At 37.9% G+C, this 27,578-nt stretch overlaps 1 protein-coding gene across 1 annotated transcript in view; it reads left to right on the forward strand.

Annotated features, from left to right (window-relative positions):
• The window catches only part of UBE2W (ubiquitin conjugating enzyme E2 W), a 77,441-nt gene that overhangs the window by 30,515 nt on the left and 19,348 nt on the right, over window positions 1–27,578 (forward strand). Inside the window, 2 exon segments of the mRNA XM_082601323.1 lie at window positions 12,628–12,719; window positions 20,695–20,797. Of these exon segments, the coding sequence (XP_082457449.1) occupies window positions 12,628–12,719; window positions 20,695–20,797 (195 nt within the window).

Here is a 27,578-nt window from a genome sequence, read left to right on the forward strand (position 1 = left end):
TAATTCAAAAAGACACATGCACCCCAGTGTTCATTGCAGCACTGTTTACAATACCCAGGACATGGAAGCAAGCTAAATGCCCATCAACAGACGAATGGATAAAGATGTGGTACATATATACAATGGAATATTACTTAGCCATAAAAAGGAATGAAATCAGGTCATTTGTAGAGACGTGGATGGACCTAGAAACTGAGAGTGAAGTAAGTCAGGAAGAGAAAAACAAATATCATATATTAACACATATATGTGGAATCTAGAAAAATGGTACAGATGAACCAGTTTGCAAGGCAGAAATAGAGACAGAGGTAGAGAACAAACATACGGACACCAAGGGGGGAAGGGGGAGGTGGGATGAAATGAGAGATTGGGATTGACATATATACACTAATATGTATAAAATAGATAACTAATGAGAACCTGCTGTAGCACAGGGAACTCCACTGTACAGTAGAAACTAACACAACTTTGTAAAACAACTATACCCAAATTAAAAAAAAAACTTAAAAAAAAATAAAGTGGAAAAAGTAAATAAATTTAAATAAATTTAAATAAATTTGATTTAGAAATCAAAACTTTTTGGAAGTTGACTACAAATTTTTCTTCTGGTGAAACCTGAAATGAGTGGGTATGAGATTGCCTAGTGTTTTTTAAAATTTCATATGCTATAAACATTCACATATTTCAGTGCTAAATACTAATTAGTTTGGTGGTGTGCATTGTTATTGTTTTTATAAAATCCAGAAAATTCTTAATTTTGAAACATCTGGCCCCAGGGATTTTTACATAAGTAATTGTGAGCTTGTGTTGTTTTATACAATCATTGTTTAGATTTACTTACATATTTATGTATTTTCGCTTCCTATGTCTTCTTGCATCTTTCACTTGTCATTTAGGATTATTTTCCAGAAGGAAATTAAGATTTATTGTTTAGCTGCTTACTGTTGGTGGTAAACTCTGTTTTATCTGAAAATACCTTCTTTTCACCTGTGTTCTTGAAACTGTATCTAGTTTTGCTAGGTGTGGGAGTTAAAATTGTCAATTATTTTCACTTAGATAGAAGATAAAATTCCACTTGTTTTCTAAATCCTAGTATTATCTGACTTCAATTATTGCTCTTAAAATGATAGCCATCATTCTACTTTTATGTATCTTTGTAGGTAATCCTTTATCTCTAGTTTTAGGATTAGCTCTTTTTCAGTTGGTGTTCTGTACTTTCACAGTGATGTGTGTGAGTTTGGGATTCTTTTTATTTATGCTGTTTGGAATTCATTCTGGACTTGGACTTGAGGATTGATGTCTTGAACAATTCTGGGGAATTCTCATGCATTATCTCTTTAAATGTTGCCTCCTATTCTCTTGTATTCTCTTTGTCTCATGTTTTCACCTCTGTTTCTCTGTCACATCCTGGAAAAATTCTTCAGACATCTTCCTAGGTGTTAATTCTCTCTTCACCTGTGTTTAACCTATCCACTGAGTTTAAAAAGGTTTTTTTTTTTTTATTTAGATACATTTCACATGCCATAGAATTCATCCACTTAAAGTGTCCAATCAGTGATTTTTTTTTTTAGTATATTTACCCAGTTGTGTAACTGTCCCCATTATCTAATAGAAAATTTTCATCATCCCCAGAAGAAAACCTTGTACCCATAAACATTCACTCTCCATCTTCTTCCCATCTGCTGGCAGACACCAGTCTAATTTTTATGTCTATAGATTTGCTTCTTCTGGGCATTTCAAATAAATGGTATCAACCTATATGTGGTCTTCTGTGACTGACCACTTTTACTTACCATAATGTTTCTGAGGTTCCTCCATGTTGCAGCATGTATCAGTACTTCATTCTTTTTTTTATGGCCAAATAACATTCCACTGTATGAATGCAACAGATTTTGTTTATTTACCTGTTCATCAGTTAATAGACATTTGGGTAGCTTCTATTTTTTTCTGTTATGATTAATGCTGTTTTGAACATTTGTGTTCATGTTTTTATGTGGATATGTTTTCTTCATCCATTGAGCCTTTAAATCTAATTATACAAGAAATATACTTCTACATTCTTATTGTAGAAGAGTCATAATATAAAAGTATATAGTGTAAACAGGGGTGTCCTGTTTCTCCTCCATTTATGGTGCTAGGAGGGAACTACTGTAAAATAGTTGGATATGCTTCCTTCTCTCCCATATGCATTTATATGACGTTTATATAAATCTCTTGCTTTTGTTTTAATATAAAGGAATTATATATTTTTGAGGCTTTTTTTTTCCGTTTCATTATGTTTTGGGATTCTTCTGTTGTTGTTAGTACACAGAGATCCACATCATTCTTAATGGTTGTGTAGCCTTCTTTCCATATGCCATAATTTGTATAATTATTGATAGACACATATATTGTTTCTGGATTTTGTATACAGTGAAGCAGTCAACATCCTTATTAATTTTTTTAAAAAGCATTTACTGAGGAAAAACATTATTTGTCAGGCACAGGTTTGAATGCTAGGATTACAAAGATAAGTAGACCATAATCTCTGCCTTAGGTTGCTCACAGTTATATAAATGCTACAAGAACATTAAGTAAATTAATTGGGGATCTGGTGCTTTTCCACCTAGGAAGATAGATTTTTATTGCATCAGGTATTTTATGCTATTGTCTTCTGAATAACTTCTCATTTGGTTCTTACTACTTTTTAAAGTATATTTCTAGATTCTGAAAAGACAAATTGTTGCCTCAGTGGATAGAAGTTGTATTCCCCAGGATTTTTTTTTTTTTTTTTTTTGATTCTGTGAGTTGCCTGGGGCATTTCTTCCTTGACCACTTGATTAAATTCTTGCCTAAGGTTCTCAGCAGGAATTCAGACTCAGACCCATGTGGGTGTCTGCTTGAGATTTTGACATTTCATGGGAGACGTTTTTTTCTTCCTATACCCATTGCTAAGTTCTGAGCAGGTAAATTTCATTGTTATCTCTTTCTGTGCCATTTATCTTATTCACTATTACACTGAAGGGCCATAGTTTTATTCAGGTCTTCCGAGAGATTCCTCACTTTTTGGTCTTGCCCCCCTTGGGTTTGGTACCCCCCTTGGGTTTGGTAGAAAACCCCAAAGTGAAATCCAACCCTGATCCTTTGAATATTTCAAAGTTCGTGTGTTCGCTTTATTTTTGTTTTCTGTGGAATTATTCAGAGTATCTACATTGTGCTGGAAATAAAATTTTGTTTAGTCTTTAAATGCATTCTTCCTTTAGCTTTCAGTATACCACGGTCCTGGTTTTTCTCCCCTTTGATCACTCTCTTTTTGAACACTGCTGTACCCTGAAAGCATGTAGAGATTATTTACATATTTGTCTTTTTAGACTGTGGGCTCTTTAGAAACAGGACTCATTTAGTCTTGTCATTTTTTTGCATCCCAGTCTGATTTTTGAAAATGTTAGATTATTTTTAAATTTTTTATCCTTTTGGCCATGCTGAGCAGCTTGTGGGATCTTAGTTCCCCGACCACTGATCGAGGTCACTGCCAGGCCCCCGGCAGTGAAAGTGCAGGTCACTGCCAGGCCCCCAGCAGTGAAAGTGCCGAATCCTAACCACTGGGCCACCAGGGAATTCCCCAAAATGTTAGCTTAAAATAAGAATGAACGCCTTGATTTGTTGAAGGCTTTCCATTTCCTAAAAGGGGGAAGAGTTTCAATAAATAAATGTTAGAATTAAGGGCTATAGAAGTATACTTAGGAAAAAAGTATTTTTTTCTTAATTTGCATGAATCAAATTCTACCTTATTTTAAAATAAGGTAAAATCATTTCAGTGCCATGTCATCTCACCCTGAAAGAAGAAAAATGTTGTAATTGTTTAATATTGTTGGGGGGAAAGTAGTAATTTATTAGTGAAATGATATTAATGTGTATGGTATTCTTATTATTTTTTCCATCACATCCTCCTATAGTTAACCTTCCACCTTTAGTTGATTGTTAGATGAAATTACAGAAAACATGTTGGACATTTTATGTACAGTTGCATTAGCAATCATTGTTGTATAGCTCTACATTTTTAATGTTTTCCCCACTCTTGTTTATATTTCTTCCTACCCTAAATAAGGATTTCTACCCTTTAGAATAGTTTCTCAAAGTGTCAGTTTTTTGTTTTTTTGTTTTTTTTTAATTTTTTAATTTTTTGCCTTATAACAAATTTAATCAGTTATACATATACATATGTTTCCATATCCCCTCCCTTTTGCGTCTCCCTCCCACCCTCCCTATCCCACCCTTCCAGGCGGTCACAAAGCACCAAGCTGATCTCCCTGTGCTATGCGGCTGCTTCCCACTAGCTATCTACCTTACGTTTGGCAGTGTATATATGTCCATGCTGCTCTCTCACTTTGTCACAGCTTGCCCTTCCCCCTCCCCATATTCTCAAGTCCATTCTCTAGTAGGTCTGTGTCTTTATTCCTGTCTTACCCCTATGTTCTTCATGACATTTTTTTTTCTTAAGTTCCATATATATGTGTTAGCATACAGTATTTGTCTTTCTCTTTCTGACTTACTTCACTCTGTATGACAGACTCTAGGTCTATCCACCTCATTACAAATAGCTCAATTTCATTTCTTTTTATGGCTGAGTAATATTCCATTGTATATATGTGCCACATCTTCTTTATCCATTCATCCGATGATGGACACTTAGGTTGTTTCCATCTCCGGGCTATTGTAAATAGGGCTGCTATGAACATTTTGGTACATGTCTCTTTTTGAATTATGGTTTTCTCGGGGTATATGCCCAGTAGTGGGATTGCTGGGTCATATGGTAGTTCTATTTGTAGTTTTTTAAGGAACCTCCATACCGTTCTCCATAGCGGCTGTACCAATTCACATTCCCACCATCAGTGCAAGAGTGTTCCCTTTTTTCCACACCCTCTCCAGCATTTATTGTGTCTAGATTTTTTGATGATGGCCATTCTGACTGGTGTGAGATGATATCTCATTGTAGTTTTGATTTGCATTTCTCTAATGAGTAAAGATGTTGAGCATCCTTTCATGTGTTTGTTGGCAGTCTGTATATCTTCTGTGGAGAAATGTCTATTTAGGTCTTCTGCCCATTTTTGGATTGGGTTGTTTGTTTTTTTGTTATTGAGCTGCATGAGCTGCTTATAAATTTTGGAGATTAATCCTTTGTCAGTTGCTTCATTTGCAAATATTTTCTCCCATTCTGAGGGTTGTCTTTTGGTCTTGTTTATGGTTTCCTTTGCTGTGCAAAAGCTTTGAAGTTTCATTAGGTCCCATGTGTTTATTTTTGTCTTTATTTCCATTTCTCTAGGAGGTGGGTCAAAAAGGATCTTGCTGTGATTTATGTCATAGAGTGTTCTGCCTATGTGTTCCTCTAAGAGTTTGATAGTGTCTGGCCTTACATTTAGGTCTTTAATCCATTTTGAGCTTATTTTTGTGTATGGTGTTAGGGAGTGATCTAATCTCATACTTTTACATGTCCCTATCCAGTTTTCCCAGCACCACTTATTGAAGAGACTGTCCTTTCTCCACTGTACATTCCTGCCTCCTTTATCAAAGATAAGGTGACCATATGTCCGTGGGTTTAACTCTGGGCTTTCTATCCTGTTCCATTGATCTATCTTTCTGTTTTTGTGCCAGTACCATACTGTCTTGATTACTGTAGCTTTGTAGTATAGTCTGAAGTCAGGGAGCCTGATTCCTCCAGCTCTATTTTTCGTTCTCAAGATTGCTTTGGCTATTCGGGGTCTCAAAGTGTCAGTTTTAAATAAAATTTTACAAGATGTGAGGCCTAACTCTCCAACTCCTTAACTTGCTCCATTTTTCATCACATTTTAATATACCATACACTTATTTGTTTTTGTTATTATTTATTAACTCTCTTCCCTCACTAGAGTTTAAGCTTTACAGGGCCAGGAATCTTGTCAGTTTGTCCATTGATGTACTGCCGTTATTAGTATCTAAGAGGGATATATTCTCTCCTGGTTTTGATTCATAACCATAAGAGTATCATTTAAATATTTTGTGGCTTGGTTTCAACATATATTAGTGTGGGATGATACTTACACAAATACATTAGTTTAGAAGCTGAACTGTTTTATATATGAATGAGCTTTTTAGGATGCTATTTAAAATGCTTAGTCTAGGGGCTTCCCTGGTGGCGTAGTGGTTAAGAATCCGCCTGCCAATGCAGGGGACATGGGTTCGAGCCCTGGTCCGGGAAGATCCCACATGCTGCGGAGCAACTAAGCCCGTGTGCCACAACTACTGAGCCTGCGCTCTAGAGCCCGCGAGCCACAACTACTGAAGCCCGTGTGCCACAGCTACTGAAGCCCGTGCTCCTAGAGCCTGTGCTCTGCAACAAGAGAAGCCACCACAATGAGAAGCCTGCACCCCACAACAAAGAAGCCTGGGCCCCGCTCGCTGCAACTAGAGAAAGCCCGCATGCAGCAGCGAAGACCCAATGTAGCCAAAAATTAAAATGAATAAATAAATTTTAAAAAAAGACTTAGTATATTTTTCCTTTTTTTTAAATTAAGAGCATTTCATTGAGCGTGGTATTCTTCATTAAACACTAATGTTCTCTGTCATACAGCTGTAGTAGTACTTTTTTATGCAGTCATACTCATCATCCTCAGCTGTCTGAAAAAGCAGAAACTTTAACTAATACATAAGCATGAGCACTGACGAAAATGATCAGAAGCCGAAGGGGTAAAGATGGCATCACTGGGATGAAACACCATGTTTTAGCACTGTGCTACACATAGTGTGGTCTGTGGACCTGTTACTGGGCTGTGCTTTTCATTTTATGAGGACTTGGAAAAATTGTACCTGATTTCTCCGGTTAATTTCAGTGAGGAAGTATAGTATGGTTTAAGAGCAAATGAAGCAATAAGTGTTAGCCAATGTTAAATGCCAGCACTGAAGATTGGTTAGGATTTGTTACACGAAATAATGTGATATATTCACCAAAATAAGTAAACCCTTTTGCTTGGCAATGTATGGTGGGGCTAGGGAGGGGGAAACAGCAAATAACAGAGAAAGAAAAGAGGAGAAAGAAAGAGAATGTCAGTGACTAGAGGTTAGATATTATGACAAGTTATTGATAGTCAAAGAGCAGATGACAGTTAAAAAAAGTGAAAACTGGGGCTATCAAGCTATCAGAACTATATACTGAAGGATCATGTGGGCTTGTAGACCTCACTGTTGTCTGAGGATGTCACAGTAGAGTAATCATTATTTTAAAAAAAACTTTTTGACATTTTTATTGGAGTATAATTGCGAGTAATCAGTATTAACAGACTAAATTATGTTCAATACACATAATGTCAGGGATCTGTATTAGAGTTCAGAGTTTTACCATGTTCATTTAAAATTTTTTTGATATTGAAAAGTGTTAGTCTTCATTTTATCTCATTTCCTGATCATGCCAACATATTCAAACTTGGTTTAACATTATGGGTCTATGTTGGGACAGGCATTGATATTATCAATTGGAAATGGAACAGGACTGATTAGAACATAGTGATTACTTTTTTTTTTTTCTTTTTTGGCTGTCCCACACGGCATGTGGGATCTTAGTCCCCTGACCAGGGATCAGACCTGTGCTCCCTGCAGTGGAAATGCAGAGTGCTAACCACTGGACCGCCAGGGAATTCCCATAGTGTTTACAGTTTTTAAAGTGATCTTTAAATTGCTTTTACTCTTTTGTATAAAAACTGTATCTTGGGCGCAGTGGTTGAGAGTCTGCCTGCCGATGCAGGGGACACGGGTTCGTGCCCCGGTCCGGGAAGATCCCACATGCCACGGAGCGGCTAGGCCCGTGAGCCATGGCCACTGAGCCTGCGCGTCCAGAGCCTGTGCTCCGCAACGGGAGAGGCCACAACAGTGAGAGGCCCGTGTACCGCAAAAAAAACCAAACTGTATCTTGAGCTTTCCGAGGACTTTAAATCTCATAAGGCTAAGAGTAATAATATATGTATCTGTTTTGTTCTGTTGGCGTTTTTATGTCCCCACACTTGACCTTTGCTGTGAATTAGCTACTCTAGTGATTCTTGGAGAAGTGGTAGTGGAGAAGAGGAAGCGTTAAGCTCCTGGTCAGCCTTTTCATGTTATAGAAATACTCTCCTCGACCCCTATAGTAAACGCCAGTCATAGGGAAGAGTAAATCTCAAGAATAATCCCTCACGTGTACTGAAGTGGGAAAAAGCTTTAAGAACTGAACTTGTGTCACTCTTAAGTGCAGGGCCACACATCCTAGGATGTTACAGTAGTCTTAGAGATTCTCAACCATCGTATGATGACATACAGGAATGACATTCAGTTTTGTGTTGTTTCCCAACATCTTGTGGTTGATAATAGTTAACTGCAAGATTTGTCAGTGGTTTTTTTACCCCCAAAAGTAGTAAATTTCAGTGGATTCATATCACTTAGATTCATTTGCATTCATGAGGAAGGAGAGAAAGGGAGGTGCTGGCTGGACTACAGAGCCACTGAAAAGCCAAGCCAGTTCTGAAAGTGTTAAATCTTTTTTTTTTCATGGTATTTAGATATATCAGGATCTTTTTTACTGTGTATATAAACCCACTTGGATCTCTTAGAAGAGCTCAAATTCCTATGAGTTTTCCAGACTTGAGCCATTGCAAGGTGAGGGCTAGATAGAATTTTCAGGTTTACTCTAGATTTGGGATGCTTTAAAACATTTAGATTCTGGGCCTGGCCTTTTTGCCTTGGAAGACAGATGTACTGCTGTACACAGTCTGGGAGTAAAGTGCATATTTATTGATTGAGATCATGTATCGCCGGGTACGTGTTAAATATTGAGAGAAGAATCATTTTAAGCATATTAAATTTACTCAGAAAATTAATTTTTATTTTTCAGGTGGTTCTAGTACTTAAAGAGTTAGGAAAATCAAACTTTTTTTTAAAAGTGGGTTGTCTACTCTAGCCACTTTCTTTTTTTAATAGTTATTTGTTTATTTGATTGCATCAGGTCTTAGTTGCGACAGGCGGACTCCTTAGTTGTAGCTCGCCAGCTCCTTAGTTGTGGCATGCGAACTCTTAGTTGTGGCATGCATGTGGGATCTAGTTCCCTGACCAGGGATTGAACCTGGGCCCCCTGCATTGGGAGTGCGGAGTCTTAACCACTGTGCCACCAGGGAAGTCCCCAGGAAGATCAAACTTTTATTAATAACATATATCATATTTTTTAATGCACAGTTTTTCCCCTACTTTAACATATGTGAAATCAATATATGTCTAATCAGTGGTGTGTAATTGTTTCATTGGTAGCAGTTTTCCTTTCCTAGTATTACATAAAATAATAGTGTGTCTTATGATTGATTGTCTTAGATTCAAAGAACCATGGTACGTTTGTAATATATGTAATTAATTTTCCCATACCTCTCCGATTTAGGGACAGACAGGGTGGTATTTGGCTGTGAACCTTTGGAACTGTTAATTTTTCAGCCCCCTTAGCTCCCAGTAGTTTGTAAGTAGTTCTGCTTCTTTACTTAGTTACCTTCTGCAGTTATTTTCCAGTTATCTCCAGTTATCTCAATTCTGGGCTCTCATTTTCACCACTGTGTGGGAAAGCAGCCAGTGTTGCCCTGATGGTCTAATAATCTGGTGGTATCACTGCTTTTGCCAGTGTTCTAACGCACGTGTTTCTCATCTACTTTTGCTAACACTTTGTCCTCAAAGTTAGGAGGTGAATGCTTCCTCATGGGATGATAGCTTTCTGTTGATAGATGCTGCATGGTATGATCTCTAAACACATGGTATCTCTAAACAGTTATGCTAGTTCTTCACATTCTCAAGTGAGTATGAATTTTCCTTTATTTTTACACTGAACTCTTTAAGTCCTCCTTTTTTAGCTTCTGTGTTCACATTCAGGGTTCTTAGAACCAGTTTCTTAGAAGAGCCAGAGGGCCCTTGAGGGACCTGTTTGCTTACTTAAAGACACTTCCTGCCCTCTTCAATGATTATTGTTCCAGGAAGGATCCCTAAGAGTGAATTCCCTGTTTCCATGAGCCTGCCAGACACACTGTTTGACTTTCTACTCTTTATTTTTTTTTCCCCCCGGTAAGTTTTATTAGTACACTGGTAAATCATTCGTTTTATTAGTGTGCTTAGTAAATACTCATTAACCCCCCAAATGTCCGTCCTGCTCTGTCTCTGTATTGCAGAGGATGTGGATGTGCAAGGTAGTTTATGGCCTGAGAGCAGAGACAGTAAGGGACTGGCATGAATTGTCTTTTTAATGTAGTGACTCCACCCCTCCATTAAAAACCATGCTCCAGTGAATGTCTTGGATTCTGACCTGTGATACTGAAATTGAAATGATGAAGTGGATGATAGCCCCTTCTGATGGGGAGAGGTGGGAGCAGAGGTTCTGTATTAATCATCTCTCGCTGTGTGACACAGTGCCCCCAAATTTAGTGATTGGAAAGAACAAGCATTTATAATCCCATGTAATTCAAAGGGTCTTGAAGCAGAGAGTTGGATTCTGGCTTGAGTTTGCAGGCAGTATACTGGCCCCAGCTGCGGTCATCTGAAATCTTGGCTGGAATTGGAGATTCCAGATTGGAGATTCTTCCAAATCATCCATGGTTATTGGCAGGCGGCCCTAACCTTACCGCGTAGGCCTCTGAATTGGACTGTTCACAATATGGCAAGTGATTCTGGAGAGAATGACCCAGATGTAAATCATAATCTTTCAGAACCTCATCTTGGGAGTGATACACCATCATTTCTGCTGTATTCTGTCGGTTACACAGACCAACTCTGGTACAGTGTGGGAGGGAACTACACTAGGATGTGAATACCAGGAGGCAGTTACTTGGAGATTCTCTTGGAGTTTGGCTATACCACAGGCCCCTTTCTTTGTGGACCTATAAGAAGTAGTGTCAGGGTGGGGGAAACTTTACTTTTTCCACAGTGCTCTTCACGAGACCTAGGAATACTTAACACCAACATGATTCTTCTTAACCTGCCTTTATATCCTGTTTCAGTTGGTAGCTATGCAAATCGACCTTCTTTTATATCTTAATTCAATAACAAGGGCTGTCTTCCTTGTCTTAGTAAAGTTTTCAAGATCTGGAGGATTTCCACAGCAGTGTTTCCCAAAATGTAGTCATTGAAAGATGCCCTACACTGAGAGGATTCCAGTACTTTTGGAAGCCTGTATGTTATCTTCCTTCCCTTAGAGAATCATTGTGCAAGTTCGTATATCAGAAGTCTCTGAGAATTCCTGCTTTGAAAAAAAAATCCTCTTTCTTTTGTTGTTGTTGAGCCCAGTGTTTCTGAAAATTTACTTGATCACAGAACCCACGTTTGTTGACAGAAGTAGAATAAATTAAAAACCCTCTTCTAACATAAGACACTTACCACAAATATAATCCTCCTTTATTCAAAACAAATTGTTTATGCAGCTTTATTTCTATATTTTGGATAATTAAAATTTTTCTAAACTCATTTTCAACTTGTAATTTTGCATTTTAGAAGGCAGCTGAGGTCAGAAATTGCAATTAGTTGATATCTTATTTTCCACGTTACTAGCAGTTATGATATTGCACCATCTGAGGAAAAGTTTTCGCTTTTGGCAATTTAAAGAGCCATTGATTCTCAGCAAAGAAGGGAGGAGTTTTCTATTCTGTAGTGTTGTTAGATGGTGGTAAGCTTATTTAAAGGCGTTATGAATTGAAAAGATCTAGAAACATTGCTGTATTGATAGTAATATTTCACTGTCTAGAGAAATCAGAAACTAGCTTTTAAGAAGAGAGTTGTTTGGAGTTCTGAACAGAAATCCATGCTTGTGTGCTTTAATCCAAGAAAAGACGTTCATTAAGAATCTTTATAATGTTACATGCACTTCTAATAACATTGGTTATTTTGCTTTTAAACCTGTAAATTATGGGCTGCTGTGGTTTCTGTTTTGCTTTATTGTATACTGAAAAACAATGTCCACTGATGATAACAAGGGAAGAATTGAACACTAAAAGCTGTACAAACAAGAATGCAAATACATAGCCATTTTGGGGCATCTAGTGTATGAAAAAATAACTATGTATCTCAGGCCCTGGTATGTTATATTCTGGTGTTGAAAGATTAAATTATATGTGAATGATCCTATTTTAAGAAAATAGGGGCTGTAAATTGTAAATTAAAATTATTTTAAACTTTTTCAAAAGACCTTTTAACTTAATATAGTTCTTCTGGAAAGCTTGTCTGTCTGAAATGATGCATTCTTTAAGGATTATGGAGAACTGTGGTTTTTATAATTGAAAAGCAGTAAAGGAAACCCTGCTAAAACTTTTAAGCATTTATAACCTTATAACTTTAATGGAGTAGTTTTGAAGTGTTATAGGTAGCTGGCTGCTCTTCATAACCACTTTACAGCATCTATGTTTACAAATATATTTAGAAATATTTTGACAATAGATTGTGAATTATAGGACAGGCAATTAAAAATTTGAGAATTAGGCATGTAAAATATATAGAAGATGTAAGGGACTTGTAAAGGAAAAGGCATGAGCATTTGGACGAAGTTTAATCAAGGATTTCATACTGTGTGAATACAAGTATATTATGTTGTAAGGAAAAAAAGTACAAGTTATTATTGATATTCTTTTCTAGAAACGACTACAGAAAGAACTGTTGGCTTTGCAAAATGACCCACCTCCCGGAATGACTTTAAATGAAAAGAGTGTTCAAAATTCAATTACACAGTAAGTGTTTAAGTTTTAAAGTACTTGTTTGTTTTTCTTTTGTTATCAATGTAATGTATGAATATATACTCATTTTAAAAATACAGAATTATTTTCTTATTTCATCCCATTGTCTTCCACCAAGAGGTAAGTACAGTAAACAGATCTTATTCTGTGCATTTATATATACAATTTGGTTTTATAAAAGTTTCCTGCTAATGAGGCAGCGTTTAAAAACTTTGGTCTGACTTTGTTATGAAATGTTCTTCACCTGTAATAGAGCAGTTTGGTATGAGGTTATTTATCAGGTTTTTAAAAAACATTTAAGGCTCTGAAGAGAATGACAGTCAAGAGGTATCTCTATCCCTGTCCCCTGAACATACTACGTAGTTGCTTTCTTTACAGAAGGGTAGCTGAATGAATGTCACACTCTTAGCATCTCATTTAATAATAAGAAGCTTTTCCATGAGGATGAAGAAGTGAAGGGTAGAGGAGGACATAGAAGTATTCTCGAATTTAGCTCCTGCCGTGGGAGTGGAGCCGAAGTCTCTTCCCAGGTATGTGCCAAGCAGAGTAGAGGTATTGGTCCCCTCTGTTAAAAATGAGCATTTGAATTAGTTTAAAGTGTTTTCAAGAGTATCATCCTAAGATTTCACAACCCAGTGTGGTCTATCCTTACCACTCCTTTGATTTCACAATTCTGTTAGACAAGGGTAAATGTTCTAAAATGGGAAATTTTTAAGCAGTTGACTCTCTCCTTAAAAAAAAAACTCCAAAACTGTAAAAGGGGTAGAAGCCAACAAGAAAAAGTTTACTGTAGACCAACTTGTAGGACAAATTGAACAATTCAAATATTTAGTGATATTCTGGGTCCAAAGAGCAAAAGTGACCAAAGCTCACACAACAGGGACATATTTATTTTCAGAAGAAACAATTTTGGTTACCTTTGACTTTGACATTTGAGTCAGTACTTAAGACAGGAGCCAAGCTTTAAGAACAGGCGTATGAAGAAAGGGCATGTTGATGTTTGAATGGATATACTGATGTTTGAAAATGTAGTATGGGGGACTTCCCTGGTGGCGCAGTGGTTAGAATTCCATGCTTCTACTGCAGGGGGCGTGGGTTCGATCCCTGGTCTGGGAACTAAGATCCCCCATGCTGTACAGCACAGCCAAAAAAAAGAAAAAAAGAAAAAAAAGAAAATGTAGTGTGTATTACTACATACTGTAGATACCGTAGAGTATCTAGCTCTATAACGATCTCTTTAAAACGTTGCTGGGTTCTCAGTTGACTGAGCAGTTTTAGATTCACTGCCAAATGAGTGGAAGGTACAGAGATTTCCCATGTACCGTCTGCTCCCACACATGCCATAGCCTCTAATTTACCAGCATCCCCCACCAGAGTGGCACATTTGTTAGAACTGATGATCCTACACTGACATGTCATAATCACTCAAAGTCTGTAGTTTACACTACAATTCACTCTTGATGCATTCTGTGGATTTGGACAAATGCATAGCGCCATGTGTCGTCATTATGGTATCATACAGCACTTTCACTGCCCTACAAATCCTCCGTGCTTCATCTGTTCATCCTCCCCTCCCACCACCCCCTGGCAACCACTGGGCTTTTCACTGTCTCCATAGTTTTCCCTTTTCCAGAGTGTCATATAGTTAGAATCACACAGTGTGTAACCGTTTCATACTGGCTTCTTTCACTTAGTAATATTCATTTAAGTTTCTTCCATGTCTTTTCACAGCTCTCAATTGACTTTTCATTTATCTCAAACAGAATTTAAAATGGAGCAGACATTTAGAGTATAAAGCATTTGTTCTATATGATTAAACAAGTGACTGTTTTTTGTTCTGTATCATTAAACAGGTGGATTATACTCCATTTTCATCTTTTTCCTCTTTACCTTTGTTAACCTGCCTCAGAATATCCTATAAGAGCTAGCCCTATAGTTTTCAAGGAAGTAGGTACCAATCGTTTCCACTTTCAACCTTTATTTTGGGGGGGGGGGGAGGAACTACACAACACAATGAGTTATAAAAAGTTAAAGGACCATTTTACGATTTTAAGATTGAAATATTTGTATAGATATTTCTACCACAAATTATAACTACTGGGATTTCCCTGGTGGTGCCGTGGTTAAGTATCCGCCTGCCAATGCAGGGGACACGGGTTCGAGCCCTGGTCCGGGAAGATCCCACATGCCGAGGAGCAAGTAAGCCCGTGCCCCACAACTACTGAAACCACGTGCCGCAACTACTGAAGCCCGAGTGCCTAGAGCCTGTGCTCCACAACAAAGAGTAGCCCCTGCTCGCGCAGCAATGAAGACCCAATGCAACCGAAAGTGTAACTACCAAAATAAACAGCATCTTTGCTACAGAGTAAACCTGTCACTTAGAGATGTTTGTCAGGCAAGAATTTTTCTCTTAAAATAATTTACTGTAAATGAACCACAAAAGTTTTATTATCTTTGGACCATCTTCCAGGATATGAAAATAGTCTTATAAAAATTAGATCTTGGGAATTCCCTGGCCGTCTAGTGTTTAGGACTCCCCTTCCACTGAAGCATTATCTCCAAAGTGGAAGAATTACAAACCAAATTTTTTTTTAATAAGTTTATTTATTTATTTATTTATTTTTGGCTGTGTTGGGTCTCTTTTGCTGCACGCGGGCTTTCTCTAGTTGCGGCGAGTGGGGGCTACTCTTCGTTGTGGTGCGCGGGCTTCTCATTGCAGTGGCCTTTCTTTGTTGCGGAGCACGGGCTCCAGGCATGCGGGCTTCAGTAGTTGTGGCTCGCGGGCTCAGTAGTTGTGGCGCACGAGGCTTAGTTGCTCCGTGGCATGTGGGATCTTCCTGGACCAGGGCTTGAACCCGTGTCTCCTGCATTAGCAGGCGGATTCTTAACCACTGCACCACCAGGAAAATCCAAACCAAATATTAATCTAGTTGAAAGAGACGCATATAGTTAACAGGAAATAAATGCTGATTTTAAAATACTATTGTATGTATACTTTTTCCTATTCAGTTTTTTAGTTTCTTTAATCAGGCCACGGCAGAAGCTGAAGCAAAAGATAGACATCAGAGCAATCAGAGATAGGGCAAAAAAGCAAGGTTTTGATGTAGCTACTGACCTATTTTGAAAAAATTAATTATTACTTGGGGAATTCCCTGACAGTCCAGTGGTTAGGACTCGGCACTCTCACCGCCACATCCCAGGTTCAGTCCCTGGTATGGGAACTAAACTCCTGCAAGCTGTGCAGTGTGGCCAAAATAAAGAAAAAAAAAAAATGTTGTTTAAGTGGGATTATATGGGATGGGGTATATGGGTAAACGAAGATGATGAAAGCACGTTAAGCTTTGTGGAAGACAGTTTGGTAGCATGTAGACCTTAAAAAATATGCGTATCGGGGCTTCCCGGGTGGCGCAGTGGTTGAGAGTCTGCCTGCCGATGCAGGGGACGCGGGTTCGTGCCCCGGTCCGGGAAGATCCCATATGCTGTGGAGTGGCTGGGCCCGTGGGCCATGGCCGCTGAGCCTGCGCGTCTGGAGCCTGTGCTCCGCAACAGGAGAGGCCACAACAGTGAGAGGCCCGCGTACCGCAAAAAAAAAAAATATATATATATATATGCGTATCATATCCTTTGACCTAATAAATCAACTATATGCTGTCCTAAGGAAAGAACAGAGATACAGAAAGATTGACTTAGAACTAATTAAGTAGGGAAATGGTTTCTCAGTGTAGTAAAGTAAAATGGCACCCCTTGAGTTACAGTCCATAGACATCATATCATGTAAGGCAGAAATTTTGTGTAGTCATAATTGCCTTTGAACATCCCTTGAGAGAGGCTGTATTGATATATATCCTATATTAATATATCCACAAAGCTAGTTTTTCCTTCAGAGTGGCATAGATGGCTGTTTCTTTCATTAGGAGCCATGAATGTGTGAAAAATACCTGTTTTAAACATTAGAATCACAGAACAATGGGTATTCACAAGAGGTTAAGAAGTGAGACTTCTCCCATCATCCTTACTCTGGGGCGTGTGTGCTTGTGACTGGAATCGTGAACATTGATGATTTGAATGTAATGTAATTTAAGTGTGCACCTAAATGCAACTCTTCTGGACTTGGAGTCCATTGATATAGAAACTGCAGAATGACTAGAATGAAATGTACCCTAAAAACTTTAACAGTGATTATCTTTGGGTGATTTTTGTTTTATTTATGCTTATGTAAATTTTCTATAGTGAACATATGTTACTTTTTAAATTAGCAAAACGTTTTAAATTATCCTGCACAATGTTGAGAAGTATGCCTTCTTTGACCTATCTCACCCATATATTGCAAGGTGTCTCTTAGCTGTTATTTAAGAGCTATGCTTGGATAGGTCACATGTCAATTTATGGTACATTATGTGTCCTAAGAATTGCCTTATAAACAGAACGAAAGGGCACCAAGAAATCCTGTGATTTTTTTCTTGGACTATCCCAGCATAGTAGGTGGGAGTGGGGGGTGGGGCTAAAAAGGGATGTTCATGGCTAGGAAGGACCTAGTTTGGTGGTGTTTTTTTTTGTTTGGTTGGTGGTGGTGGTGGGTTTTTTTGTTGTTGGTTTGTTTTTTGGCTGCACCATGTGGCATGCGGGATCTTACTTCCCTGAGCAGGGATCGAACCTGTGCCCCCTGCAGTGGAAGCATGGAGTCTTAACCACTGGACCACCAGGGAAGTCCCTGTTTGTTTGTTTTAAATTTAACTTTAGTTGATTTACAATGTTGTGTTAGTTTCAGGTATACAGCTTCAGATTCTTTTCCATTATAAGTTATAAGATACTGAATATAGGTCCCTGTGCTATTATACACAGTAAATCCTTGTTGTTTATCTATTTTATATATAGTGGTGTGTATCTGTTAATCCCATACTCCTAATTTATCCCTTCCCCTCCCCTTTCCCCTTTGGTAGCCATAAGTTTGTTTCTTATGTCTGTGAGTCTGTTTCTGTTTTGTAAGTAAGTTGATTTGTATTATTTATTTAGATTCCACGTATAAGAAGTATCATATAATATTTGTCTTTCTCTGTCTGACTTATTTCACTTACTATGATAATTTTTAGGTCCATCCATGTTGCTGCAAATGGCAATATTTCATTCTTCTTTGTAGCTGAGTAATATTCCATTGTATATATGTACATCTTTTTGTTTTTGGTTTTATATATATATATTTTTTGAAGTATAATAGATTTACAATTTTGTACCTATCTCTGCTGTACAGCAAAGTGACTCAGTTATACACATGTATACATTCTTTTTTTATATTCTTTTCCATTATGGTTTATCACAAGATATTGAATGTCGTTCCCTGTGCTATACATTAGGACCTTGTTGTTTATCCATTCTAAATGTAATAGTTTGCATCTCCCAACCCCAAATTCCCAGTCCATCCCTCTCTCTCCCCCTTCCCCCTTGGCAACCACAAGTCTGTTCTCTATGAGTCTGTTTCTGTTTTGTAGATAGGTTCATTTGTGCCATAGTTTAGATTCCACATGTAAGTGATACCATATGGTATTTGTCTTTCTCTTTCTGACTTACTTCACTTAGTGTGATAACCTCTAGTTGCATCCATGTTGCTGCAAATGGCCTTATTTCGTTGTTTTTTATGGCTCAGTAGTATTCCATTGTGTATATCTACCACGTCTTTATCCATTCATCTGTCAATGGACATTTAGGTTGTTTCCATGTTTGGCTGTTGCGAACAGTGCTATGAACATGTATAGTTCATATATATGAACTATAGTTTGAATTACAGTTTTGTCTGGGTATATGCCCAGGAGTGAGATTTCTGGATCATATGGTAATTCTATTTTTAGTTTTTTAAGGAACCTCCATACTGTTTTTCTTAGTGGCTGTACCAATTTACATTCCCACCAACAGTGTAGGAGAGTTCCCTTTTTTCCACACCCTCTCCAGCATTTATTATTTGTAGACTTTTTGATGATGGCCATTCTGACTTGTGTGAGGTGATACCTCATTGTAATTTTGATTTGCATTCCTCTAATAATTGGCGATTCAGTGCATCTTTTCATGTGCCTGTTGGCCATCTGTATGTCTTCTTTGGAGAAATGTCTGTTTAGGTCTTCTGCTTATTTTTTGATTGGGTTGTTTGCTTTGTTGATATTTAGTTGTATAAGCTGTTTGTATATTTTGGAAATTAAGCCCTCATCCATCTCATTGTTTGCAAATATTTTCTTCCAGTTTGTAGGTTGTCTTTTCATTTTGTTGATGGTTTCCTGTGCTGTGCAAAAGCTTATAAGTTTGATTAGGAGGAAGGACCTAGTTTTAAAGAGAATAGGTTTTTTGTTTTTGTTTTTTTAATGCAGCTTTTGCATTATATTTTATTTACTGTGTACTGGTTCTGATGTCAGGAATGTACTAGGTTTTTTGCATATGTAACGTGATGTATCTTTCCAACAACACTTCGAGGTGACTTTTTTTTTTAGCTTTAGCGGTTAATTTTTAAAAATACCTATTTTACAATTGAAGTACTTAAAACAGGAGAGATAAAACAGCTTACTCAGGGCCCCACAGCTATTTAAGGGACAGATCTGTCTAATTTTACTGTAAAATATTGCCTCTTGGGTCTGTGGTCGCATCTTTTATTACCATATAAGGTATTTAGCATGCATTGTGAAAATGAATAACCATGTTCTTAAGGGTTTATATGTGTTCCAGCCTGATTGCTTTCAGAGAGTAAGCACATTTATTATTTTACATATTCCTAAGTCCATAATATGTGAGGTGCTCAACAGAACCCCAACAGTATATCCTCAATCTTCCTTTTGTTTCCCTGTATTTAAAATAATAAGTTTTTATACCTGAAAAGTATAAGATTAAAGGAATTGACCACGTATACAATAATTATAAGTGGCATGGATATAGTTAGGAACTCATTTTGCTTCTAAATTCTGCCCTGTCATCTTTGTCATAATAATCTCTATTCCTCTACCCGCACTTTTTTTTTTTTAAAAGAACAAGAGATAGGGCTTCCCTGGTGGCGCAGTGGTTGAGAGTCCGCCTGCCGATGCAGGGGACACGGGTTCGTGCCCCGGTCCGGGAAGATCCCACGTGCCGCGGAGTGGCTGGGCCCGTGAGCCATGGCCACTGAGCCTGCGCGTCCGGAGCCTGTGCTCCGCAACGGGAGAGGCCACAACAGTGAGAGGCCCGCATACTGCAAAAAAAAAAAAAAAAAAAAAAAGAACAAGAGATAGTTCTTGTTATAAGAATATAATTATAAACAGATTTATATTCATGATTGTTATATATGAAAACAAAATAAGCTTACATAGATGCCATAGAAATCTATTTGGGGTTTTATTAAACAATTGAAACATAATGAGAGACAAAGGAAGGGCCTTCTGGAGCCTTAACTAGCTATCAGAGTAAGTGTACTGATGTCAAGTTAGCTTCCTTTTTCCTGTTTAGCCTTCTCTAGAATGCTGATGAGAAAATTGGTCTGATAGCTACAGTTCTCTGTAGTCATTGCTGATACTGATTTCTCTCATAGCTTCTAAAATAATTGATATCAGAAAGACAATTGATTAGTTTGATGTTATCTATAAAATCTTTTCCATAATTGTAAAAATAGTCTGAAAAAATAGGGTAGCATAAATCGAGTGGGAGGAGTGCAGGCTCTGGTGTCAGCACACCTCAGTTGGGTTTTATTTTGTTTTTTTTCCAGACCTGGGTTAAAATCTGGCTCTGTCCTTTGTTAGCTGTCTCACCTTGATCTAGCTATTTAACTGGAGTGTCAGAGAAGGAAATAGGGCCAGGGGTATTAATACCTACTCCTGTGATTGTTGGGAGGATGAAGTGTGTTGTTATACACGAATGACTCTTGTCCCAGTGCCTGGCATAGAGGAATACTTGGTGTTCTCTTTTCTCCTTCTCACCCCAATCCTTTATAACTGAAGTTTAATTTTTTTTTTTTCTATTCTAGGTGGATTGTAGATATGGAAGGTGCACCAGGTACCTTATATGAAGGGGAAAAATTTCAACTTCTATTTAAGTTTAGTAGTCGATATCCTTTTGACTCTCCTCAGGTAACTGTTTTGCTTTTTAAATTTTTATTGTATTTTTGGATTATAGCAAAATGCTAAATTAGCGATTTTTGACTCAGTAAAAACTTATAAAAGAAACTCATTATAATTATGTGAATAGATTTGTTCCTTTATCTTATTTATAATACAATCAAGATCATATGAACATTTTACCTTACTGAGATTAGGGCTTTGCTGCTTTTGTACTTCTGAAAACTTAAGACTTTCTTATCCAGTCATGTTAAGCAGAAAAAAGGGATGGAAATCTAACACAGGCCCGTGGGTTGTGGGAGAACTTAGCATTTGGAATAACTGGAGGCACGTCTTCCTCGATAAGATGATGATAGAATGACATCGTTAAGAGGCAAGTGCTTTTTGGGAAGGAGCACTTCTTTGATTTCACGTTGGCATGCTGTCTTTTGCGCCTTTTAGTATTGCAAGGGCAGAATATATTATTACAAGATGTTAAATATCTAGACGTCAGCCCCAAATCTGTTCATTATAATTTGGGGCAGAGTCAATTTAGTTAATGTCTTAAAACTTGGACAAGGGACAATGGTGGTGGAGAAAAAATGTTGAGAGCTGCTTAACTGTGGTGAATGATCAATCGTTGGAGGTTAGAGAAAAGGAGACTCTAGGATGAATTCCAGATTTCTGGCTTGAAAAGATGGGTAATGAATTACTAGTAGCAAAATGATAAGACGGTGCCCAACTCTGTGAAGCATTGCTAGGTAATGAGGTGTTGTGGATAGTGAGATTTCCCAAATAACTTGAAATTCAACATGTGAGGTGCTAAAGTATGCTGTTTTTGAGGAAAATCATATTTCATTGCTACTTTAAATAGAATATACCAAACAGCTTAATCAATTCTCTTAGCCGTGTAAGAGTATAGATGGAAGTCAATTATTGTATTGTGCTATAGATAAAGAGATGATTGTTTTAAGGCATAGAATTAAATGGAAATGGACTCCTTGAGTTCTAAAGTTTCCATGTGAGCAGAAAATTAAGAGGTTGGGGGCTCCTTTTTATCTTTTTCATAAAAAAAAGGCAAAGACGTATGTATTGTCATGACCCCTAGGCTTCTATAATAACCATGTGTAGACTGTAATCAAAAACCAAAGCAAATGTATTCCTTCTTTCCAGAAAATGATCTTCACTTTCTGTTGTTGGCTTTCGGGTTATCAGCATCATCTTACTGTTATTGCTTGAAGGCAGTGAGGTATCCACTTGTCACCTTCAGCCTAAGTTCGTTGAAGGAAGAATACGGCTCACCAGCTCAGAAACTTTGCCTAGGGGACTATTGGAGAAGGCTTACTTTGGGAACTCACAAAGTTTTAATCAGAGGGAAATAATATTTTGTAAACATGAAACCAAGTAAAAAGTATTCTCTAAACTCTCAGTTTTTAATTCTAAATCAAATATCAAACTTAACCATCAGTTGAATTTCATCTTTAATATTTCCATAAGAACCATTGTAATAAATTCTGTCATCTTATCTCATATTCCTTTTATCCTCCTTCCCTGGTTATACTCCTGCTCTCTGGTCTGATTTTGGTGTCCTCCGGGTTCTTTTTTTTTTGACATTATTATTTAAATTAATTAATTATTTATTTTTGGCCACATCAGGTCTTAGTTGTGGCACGTGGGCTCTTCGTTGCAGCATGTGGCCTTCTCTCTAGTTGTGACGAGCGTGGACTCATTAGTTGTGGCACGTGGGCTTAGTTGCCCCACAGCATGTGGGATCTTAGTTCCCAACCAGGGATCGAACCCATGTCCCCTGCATTGGAAGGCGGATTCTTAACCACCGGACCACCGGGCAAGTCCCGTCCTCCAGGTTCTTTATTCAGCGTTCCCTTTTTCTTCTCACTTTTTGAAGTCTTTAACCACCTTAAGCCACTAACTCCCAGATCTCCAGCTCTGTGTACAATCTCTTTCTGAGGTTTAATTTCACACCCCTGTTGGACATCTCTACTTGAACACCTCCAGATGTCCAAATTTAACACAGCTAAACTGTTTTTTTCTAATAACAAAATAAAATAAAAAAAGAATTTTTTCTTGGGTTTCTGTCCACCTATCTTCTCATGTTAAATTTATTTCCTTTCCCTCACTCTTAAATGCAGTTTTTCCAATCCTTTCACAGACTTAAGGCAGTCCACCACTTTTCTTACCTTATCGTCAGTGCTGTGTGGTCCAAGTGTTCAGCTTTACCTGGACTATCACAAAGTAGCCTCTAGTTGTTTCCACTCCTAGCCGTCCTTTCACAGTGCTGTTAGATTTATTTGAAGGTGCAGTCACCTCATTGGTTGTTGCACATACATCCACCACCACCATCCCCACCCTTCTTGGTAAATCCTGTGATGGTTCTTATTTCCTGTGGGGTCAGATCAAGCTTAGCAGTCCGGTCCCTTTATGGTTGAGTCTGAACTGAAGCATTTTAGCCACACATTACCTCCATGCCTTCAACTGTGTAGTAATATTTGCATCATACTTTATTAATGTAACCATTAAGTAATGTTATCTCTGAAAGTGAAAGATTACATGTAGAATGATGTGGAAACCCTAGGGCGGTTGTTCCCAATCTTTTGGAATATGAGGATTCCCTTTTAACATCAGTTAATTTATATATTTATATATATATATATGTAATATTCTAATATCCATGATTGAGAAAATAACAGACCACTCTGAGTCCAGTAATACTTTTAAATTATTTTAAAATTCTATTAATCACATCATCTGTATGATTATAAAATAATTATAACATGTTCAGTAATCAAAGCTTGATGTACATATAGATTTCAAGATTTTTATGGTAACTAAAACTTTCCAAAGGTCCATTGCATTGCTCTGGATAAGGGCAGTAAAATCCCCCATTCACCAAAGATTTTATTTGTTCAGATGTGGAAGCATTGGCTCTTGTTAGGTAATTAGTCTTTCATTTTCCTATGCAATAAGCAGTACTAAATTTACCACTACTTACAAGAGTAGAATTTGAGGACATATCTGTAGAATAAACATCTCATTGTGAAATTATTACTTTTGTGTCAGTGAGATCTTTCTCTGTAAATGAGATCTGTAAGACTATACATAAAATTTATAGGCTGTGTTATTGTCTTCTACTAGTTATAATTAGTTTCACATGTATCTCACTTTACAGTGAAAAGGCTACCTATGTAAAACATGGTGTTTGGCCCAATCATTTGCTTTAAAAGAAACAATAACAGCAACAGAAAACTTTCTCAGTTAAAATGGGAGCAGAGATGAAGCACCTTTTCATCACTGTTTTCTAGTAATGTGCACTTACCAGCAGCCATAGAGAAAATGAAATCCTTCCTATATAGTGTATTCTGTTTCCTTATGCTAGTAGGATACAGGTAAATGGTTGGTTAATTTAACATGTGTTGAGCATGAACTGTGTACTTTAGAGATGGCTGAGAGCACAGAAATTAAAAAGGAATTGGGCCTGACTTTAAAAAGCGGATCATCTGTTTAGTATTTGGAGAGATAGACGTTTATTCATTAATTCTGTAAGTACTTACTGAGCATGTATCATAAGACGAACACTTTACTAGGTGCTGGCAATTCTGTGGTGAACAAAGTGGCCCTCCAAAAACCCTCCTTACGTGGAGTTTGCATTCTTGCAGAAAGAGAAGGACAGTAAACAAAAAGCAAAATATATATAGTATGGAAGGTGGTGAAAAAAAGCAGAAAAGAGGAGTCAGCGTGTTGCAGCATTGGGTAGAGTGATCAGGAAAGATTTCATGAGAAGGTGACATTGGGGCAGAGATCTGAAAGAGGTGAGTGCATAAGCCACATCAAAGAGGTGAGAGAAAGGGCAGGTGAAGACAAAATGCAATGGTCCTGAATCTGGAGCATGCCAAGTGGGTCCCTGGAGTGTTGTATAATCAAGAAGAAAAGAGTAGGGCCTAGGTCAGAGAGAGAATTTGGGCTGGAAGGTCCATCAGAGATTGGATAGGACATTTATAGCCCATCATAAGAATTTTGACTTTTACTCTGAATGAGGTAGGAAGCCCTTGAAGATGCTGAGCAGAGGAACGACATGCTCCTGCTTAAAATTAAAAGGAGAAACTTGGCTGTTATGTGGCACATTGACTTCTGGAGGCACAAGGGTACCCCTATTGCAGTGATCCATGTGAGAGGTGATGGTGATTTGTACCAGAAGGGTAGCAGTGGAGGTTGTGGAAGGTGGCAGTATTTTGGACTTATGTTAAAGATGCTAAAAATATACTTGCCTTGATCATAAAGCTTTAGAAACATTGGGGCAAAAGAGTAATCACTTTCCCCTCACTCCTATTCCCCTTCCTATTCATGCCCCTTTAACACGAACCCTTTTGTTGTGTTGCTTCAAATTCCCTCATTGCAGAGATCCAGAACTTATATTCATAGTGTCCTCATCCTTTTGCTCGTGGTCTGATTCTCCCTGCTTTGGGAAAGCTATCAATATTCATGCTGCTGATACATATTAGATGACTGAAAGGGGAGAATTGAATTGAAAACTATGCTAAAATTCTTATTCCCAGTCACTTTTGTCAAATATTTATCATTCATTTATGCTAGACTACCTGTGTCATATATATTATTCATAATTAGATATTTGATTTAGTTTATTAAACTCTCTGCTTGTATGTTCAGTTTTTATAGTTGCCCTTTAAATATTGTCATCTACTGACAATTTTAATCAGAGAAAACATCCCCTCATATTGTCCCTGTAGAAACCTTGGTATCTATATTGAAGATTGGCTTTATAATTATAGCCTGTTTTGTATTGCTCCTTCTGTGTGTATTGTATTTTCACCTCGCTTGATATACCGCAGTAGGTGTCTGACTTTCTGATCACTCGCAGAGCACTCGTCTGAGCACATAGTGTGCCTTCATTGTGGTAAGATCTCAATACCGTGAGGTCATACAGTATGGAGCCTGAAGTCTTTGGAAGTCCTCAGGGATGATTACCATGAATTTCACGTTAGAAACAGCTAGCTAATATCCATCCTTTATGTTGTCACTGTGGGTGGCTTTCAGTTTAGATTTTTTAGTACCCAAAGGTTACCCAGAGGTTGGCTTACTTAAAATTTTAGGTTGGATGTGGGATATGCGAACTCACCTCCAAAATTACGTGGATCCTGAGCGTGGTTCTCTCTCACATCTCACCTGCTCTTGAATTTGAGCCACACTGATGGGGGATATTTGGAAATTTACAGACATATGAGGACTTCTTCTGATGCAGACTCAGAACTTCAGATGTGGTTCACATGCGTTAGATTTAACATCCTTTTCTAACATTGTGACTTTTTTTCCATTTAATAGCTTGTTATTAAAAATCTGTAATTCCATTTTACTCAGTATGGTTTATGCAGTGGGGAATGTGTGCAGTCTCTGGTCGCGCTGTTCAATCTATGTGACTACTTTGAATCTGAATAAATTGTTTAAAAAATGAATTAGCAAAATTCTTTATTCCCTTTGGTTTCAAATTCATTGTATTCAGTTATATTGTCATATCTGTTTTAGATAGTTTATCAGCTATTTGCGATTCCCCCCCAGAAAGGTTTTTGAACTCTGGAAACAGCTTAAAGTCTTTTTAAGTTTTCAGAGCCTACTTGGCTGTATTAAAAAACCTGAAATGTGCATTCCCTCCTCTGGCTTGTACTGCATATTAAATAAACGAGGATAGTTAAGAGTGCGGTCTTGGGACTCCCCTGGTGGTGCAGTGGTTAAGAATCTGCCTGCCAATGCAGGGGACACGGGTTCGATCCCCGATCCAGGAAGAACCCACATGCTGTGGAGCAGCTGAGCCCGTGCGCCACAACTACTGAAGCCCGTGCACCTAGAGCCCGTGCTCCGCAACAAGAGAAGCCACCGCAGTGAGAAGCCCACGCACTGCAACAAAGAATACCCCTGGCTTGCTGCAACTAGAGAAAGCCTGTGTGCAGCAATGAAGACCCAACACAGCCAAAAATAAATAAATAAATAAATAAATAAATGAATTATTTTTTTAAAAAGAGTGTAGTCTTGAAGAAATTCAGCGCTGGTTACTCTTCTGTCACATGCAGAGAACCAGAATAACAAAGTTTGCATCAAACTGTCTGTGCAGACTACTTACCAGCCTTTTACATGGATAAACTGTTGAAAAAAGTTTTTTCTTATATTTCAGGAATTCATCTGAATTCCTGGATGGAATTCAGGAAATCCTGGATGGAGGCTGTCCATGTTTAGACAAACTTCTAAAATTCTCTATCTGCCAGGTTGGGTTCTAGGGGTTACCTGTACCATGTATAACAAGTTCGTTCCCCTGTTTTTGGTTGCTAGAAGTTTTAGGCTGGTTGCATTTGCCCTGAATGCAGCAGGTTTAAAAGCCCCTGCTTTTTTTTAAGCATTATTGAGATCTAATTTATTTTTATTTCAGCCCCCTCAAACTTCAAAACTTTCTTTCTCCCTGATTTCTGGCTCTCTTCTCTGCTTATAGAATGTCTGCTCTTTGTGCCGTAGGTGTCTTCCACTGCTCCCCATCCCCTTTCTTTCTCTTCTCTCCTCCTTTACTTTTGGTTCGTGCATACTTCTTGGCTCTCAGACCGAGTGATTTAGTTTATAATCATTTCTCTCCAAAAAGAATACTGCTTTCCTTCTGCTTTGTGAATTGGCTAGTCAAAGCATCTCGTGATAACCTTTTGGTTGGCTGTCTGTGTATTTTCTTTGATGGTTGTTGATTGCTTCATTTGTGCCCAAGGAAATAACTTGGCAGTTCTTACTTTTTTGGTACCAGAGCACT

The sequence above is a fragment of the Mesoplodon mirus genome (assembly GCF_964341445.2).
Source record: "Mesoplodon mirus genome assembly, chromosome: 16".
NCBI classification, from domain to species: domain Eukaryota; kingdom Metazoa; phylum Chordata; class Mammalia; order Artiodactyla; family Ziphiidae; genus Mesoplodon; species Mesoplodon mirus.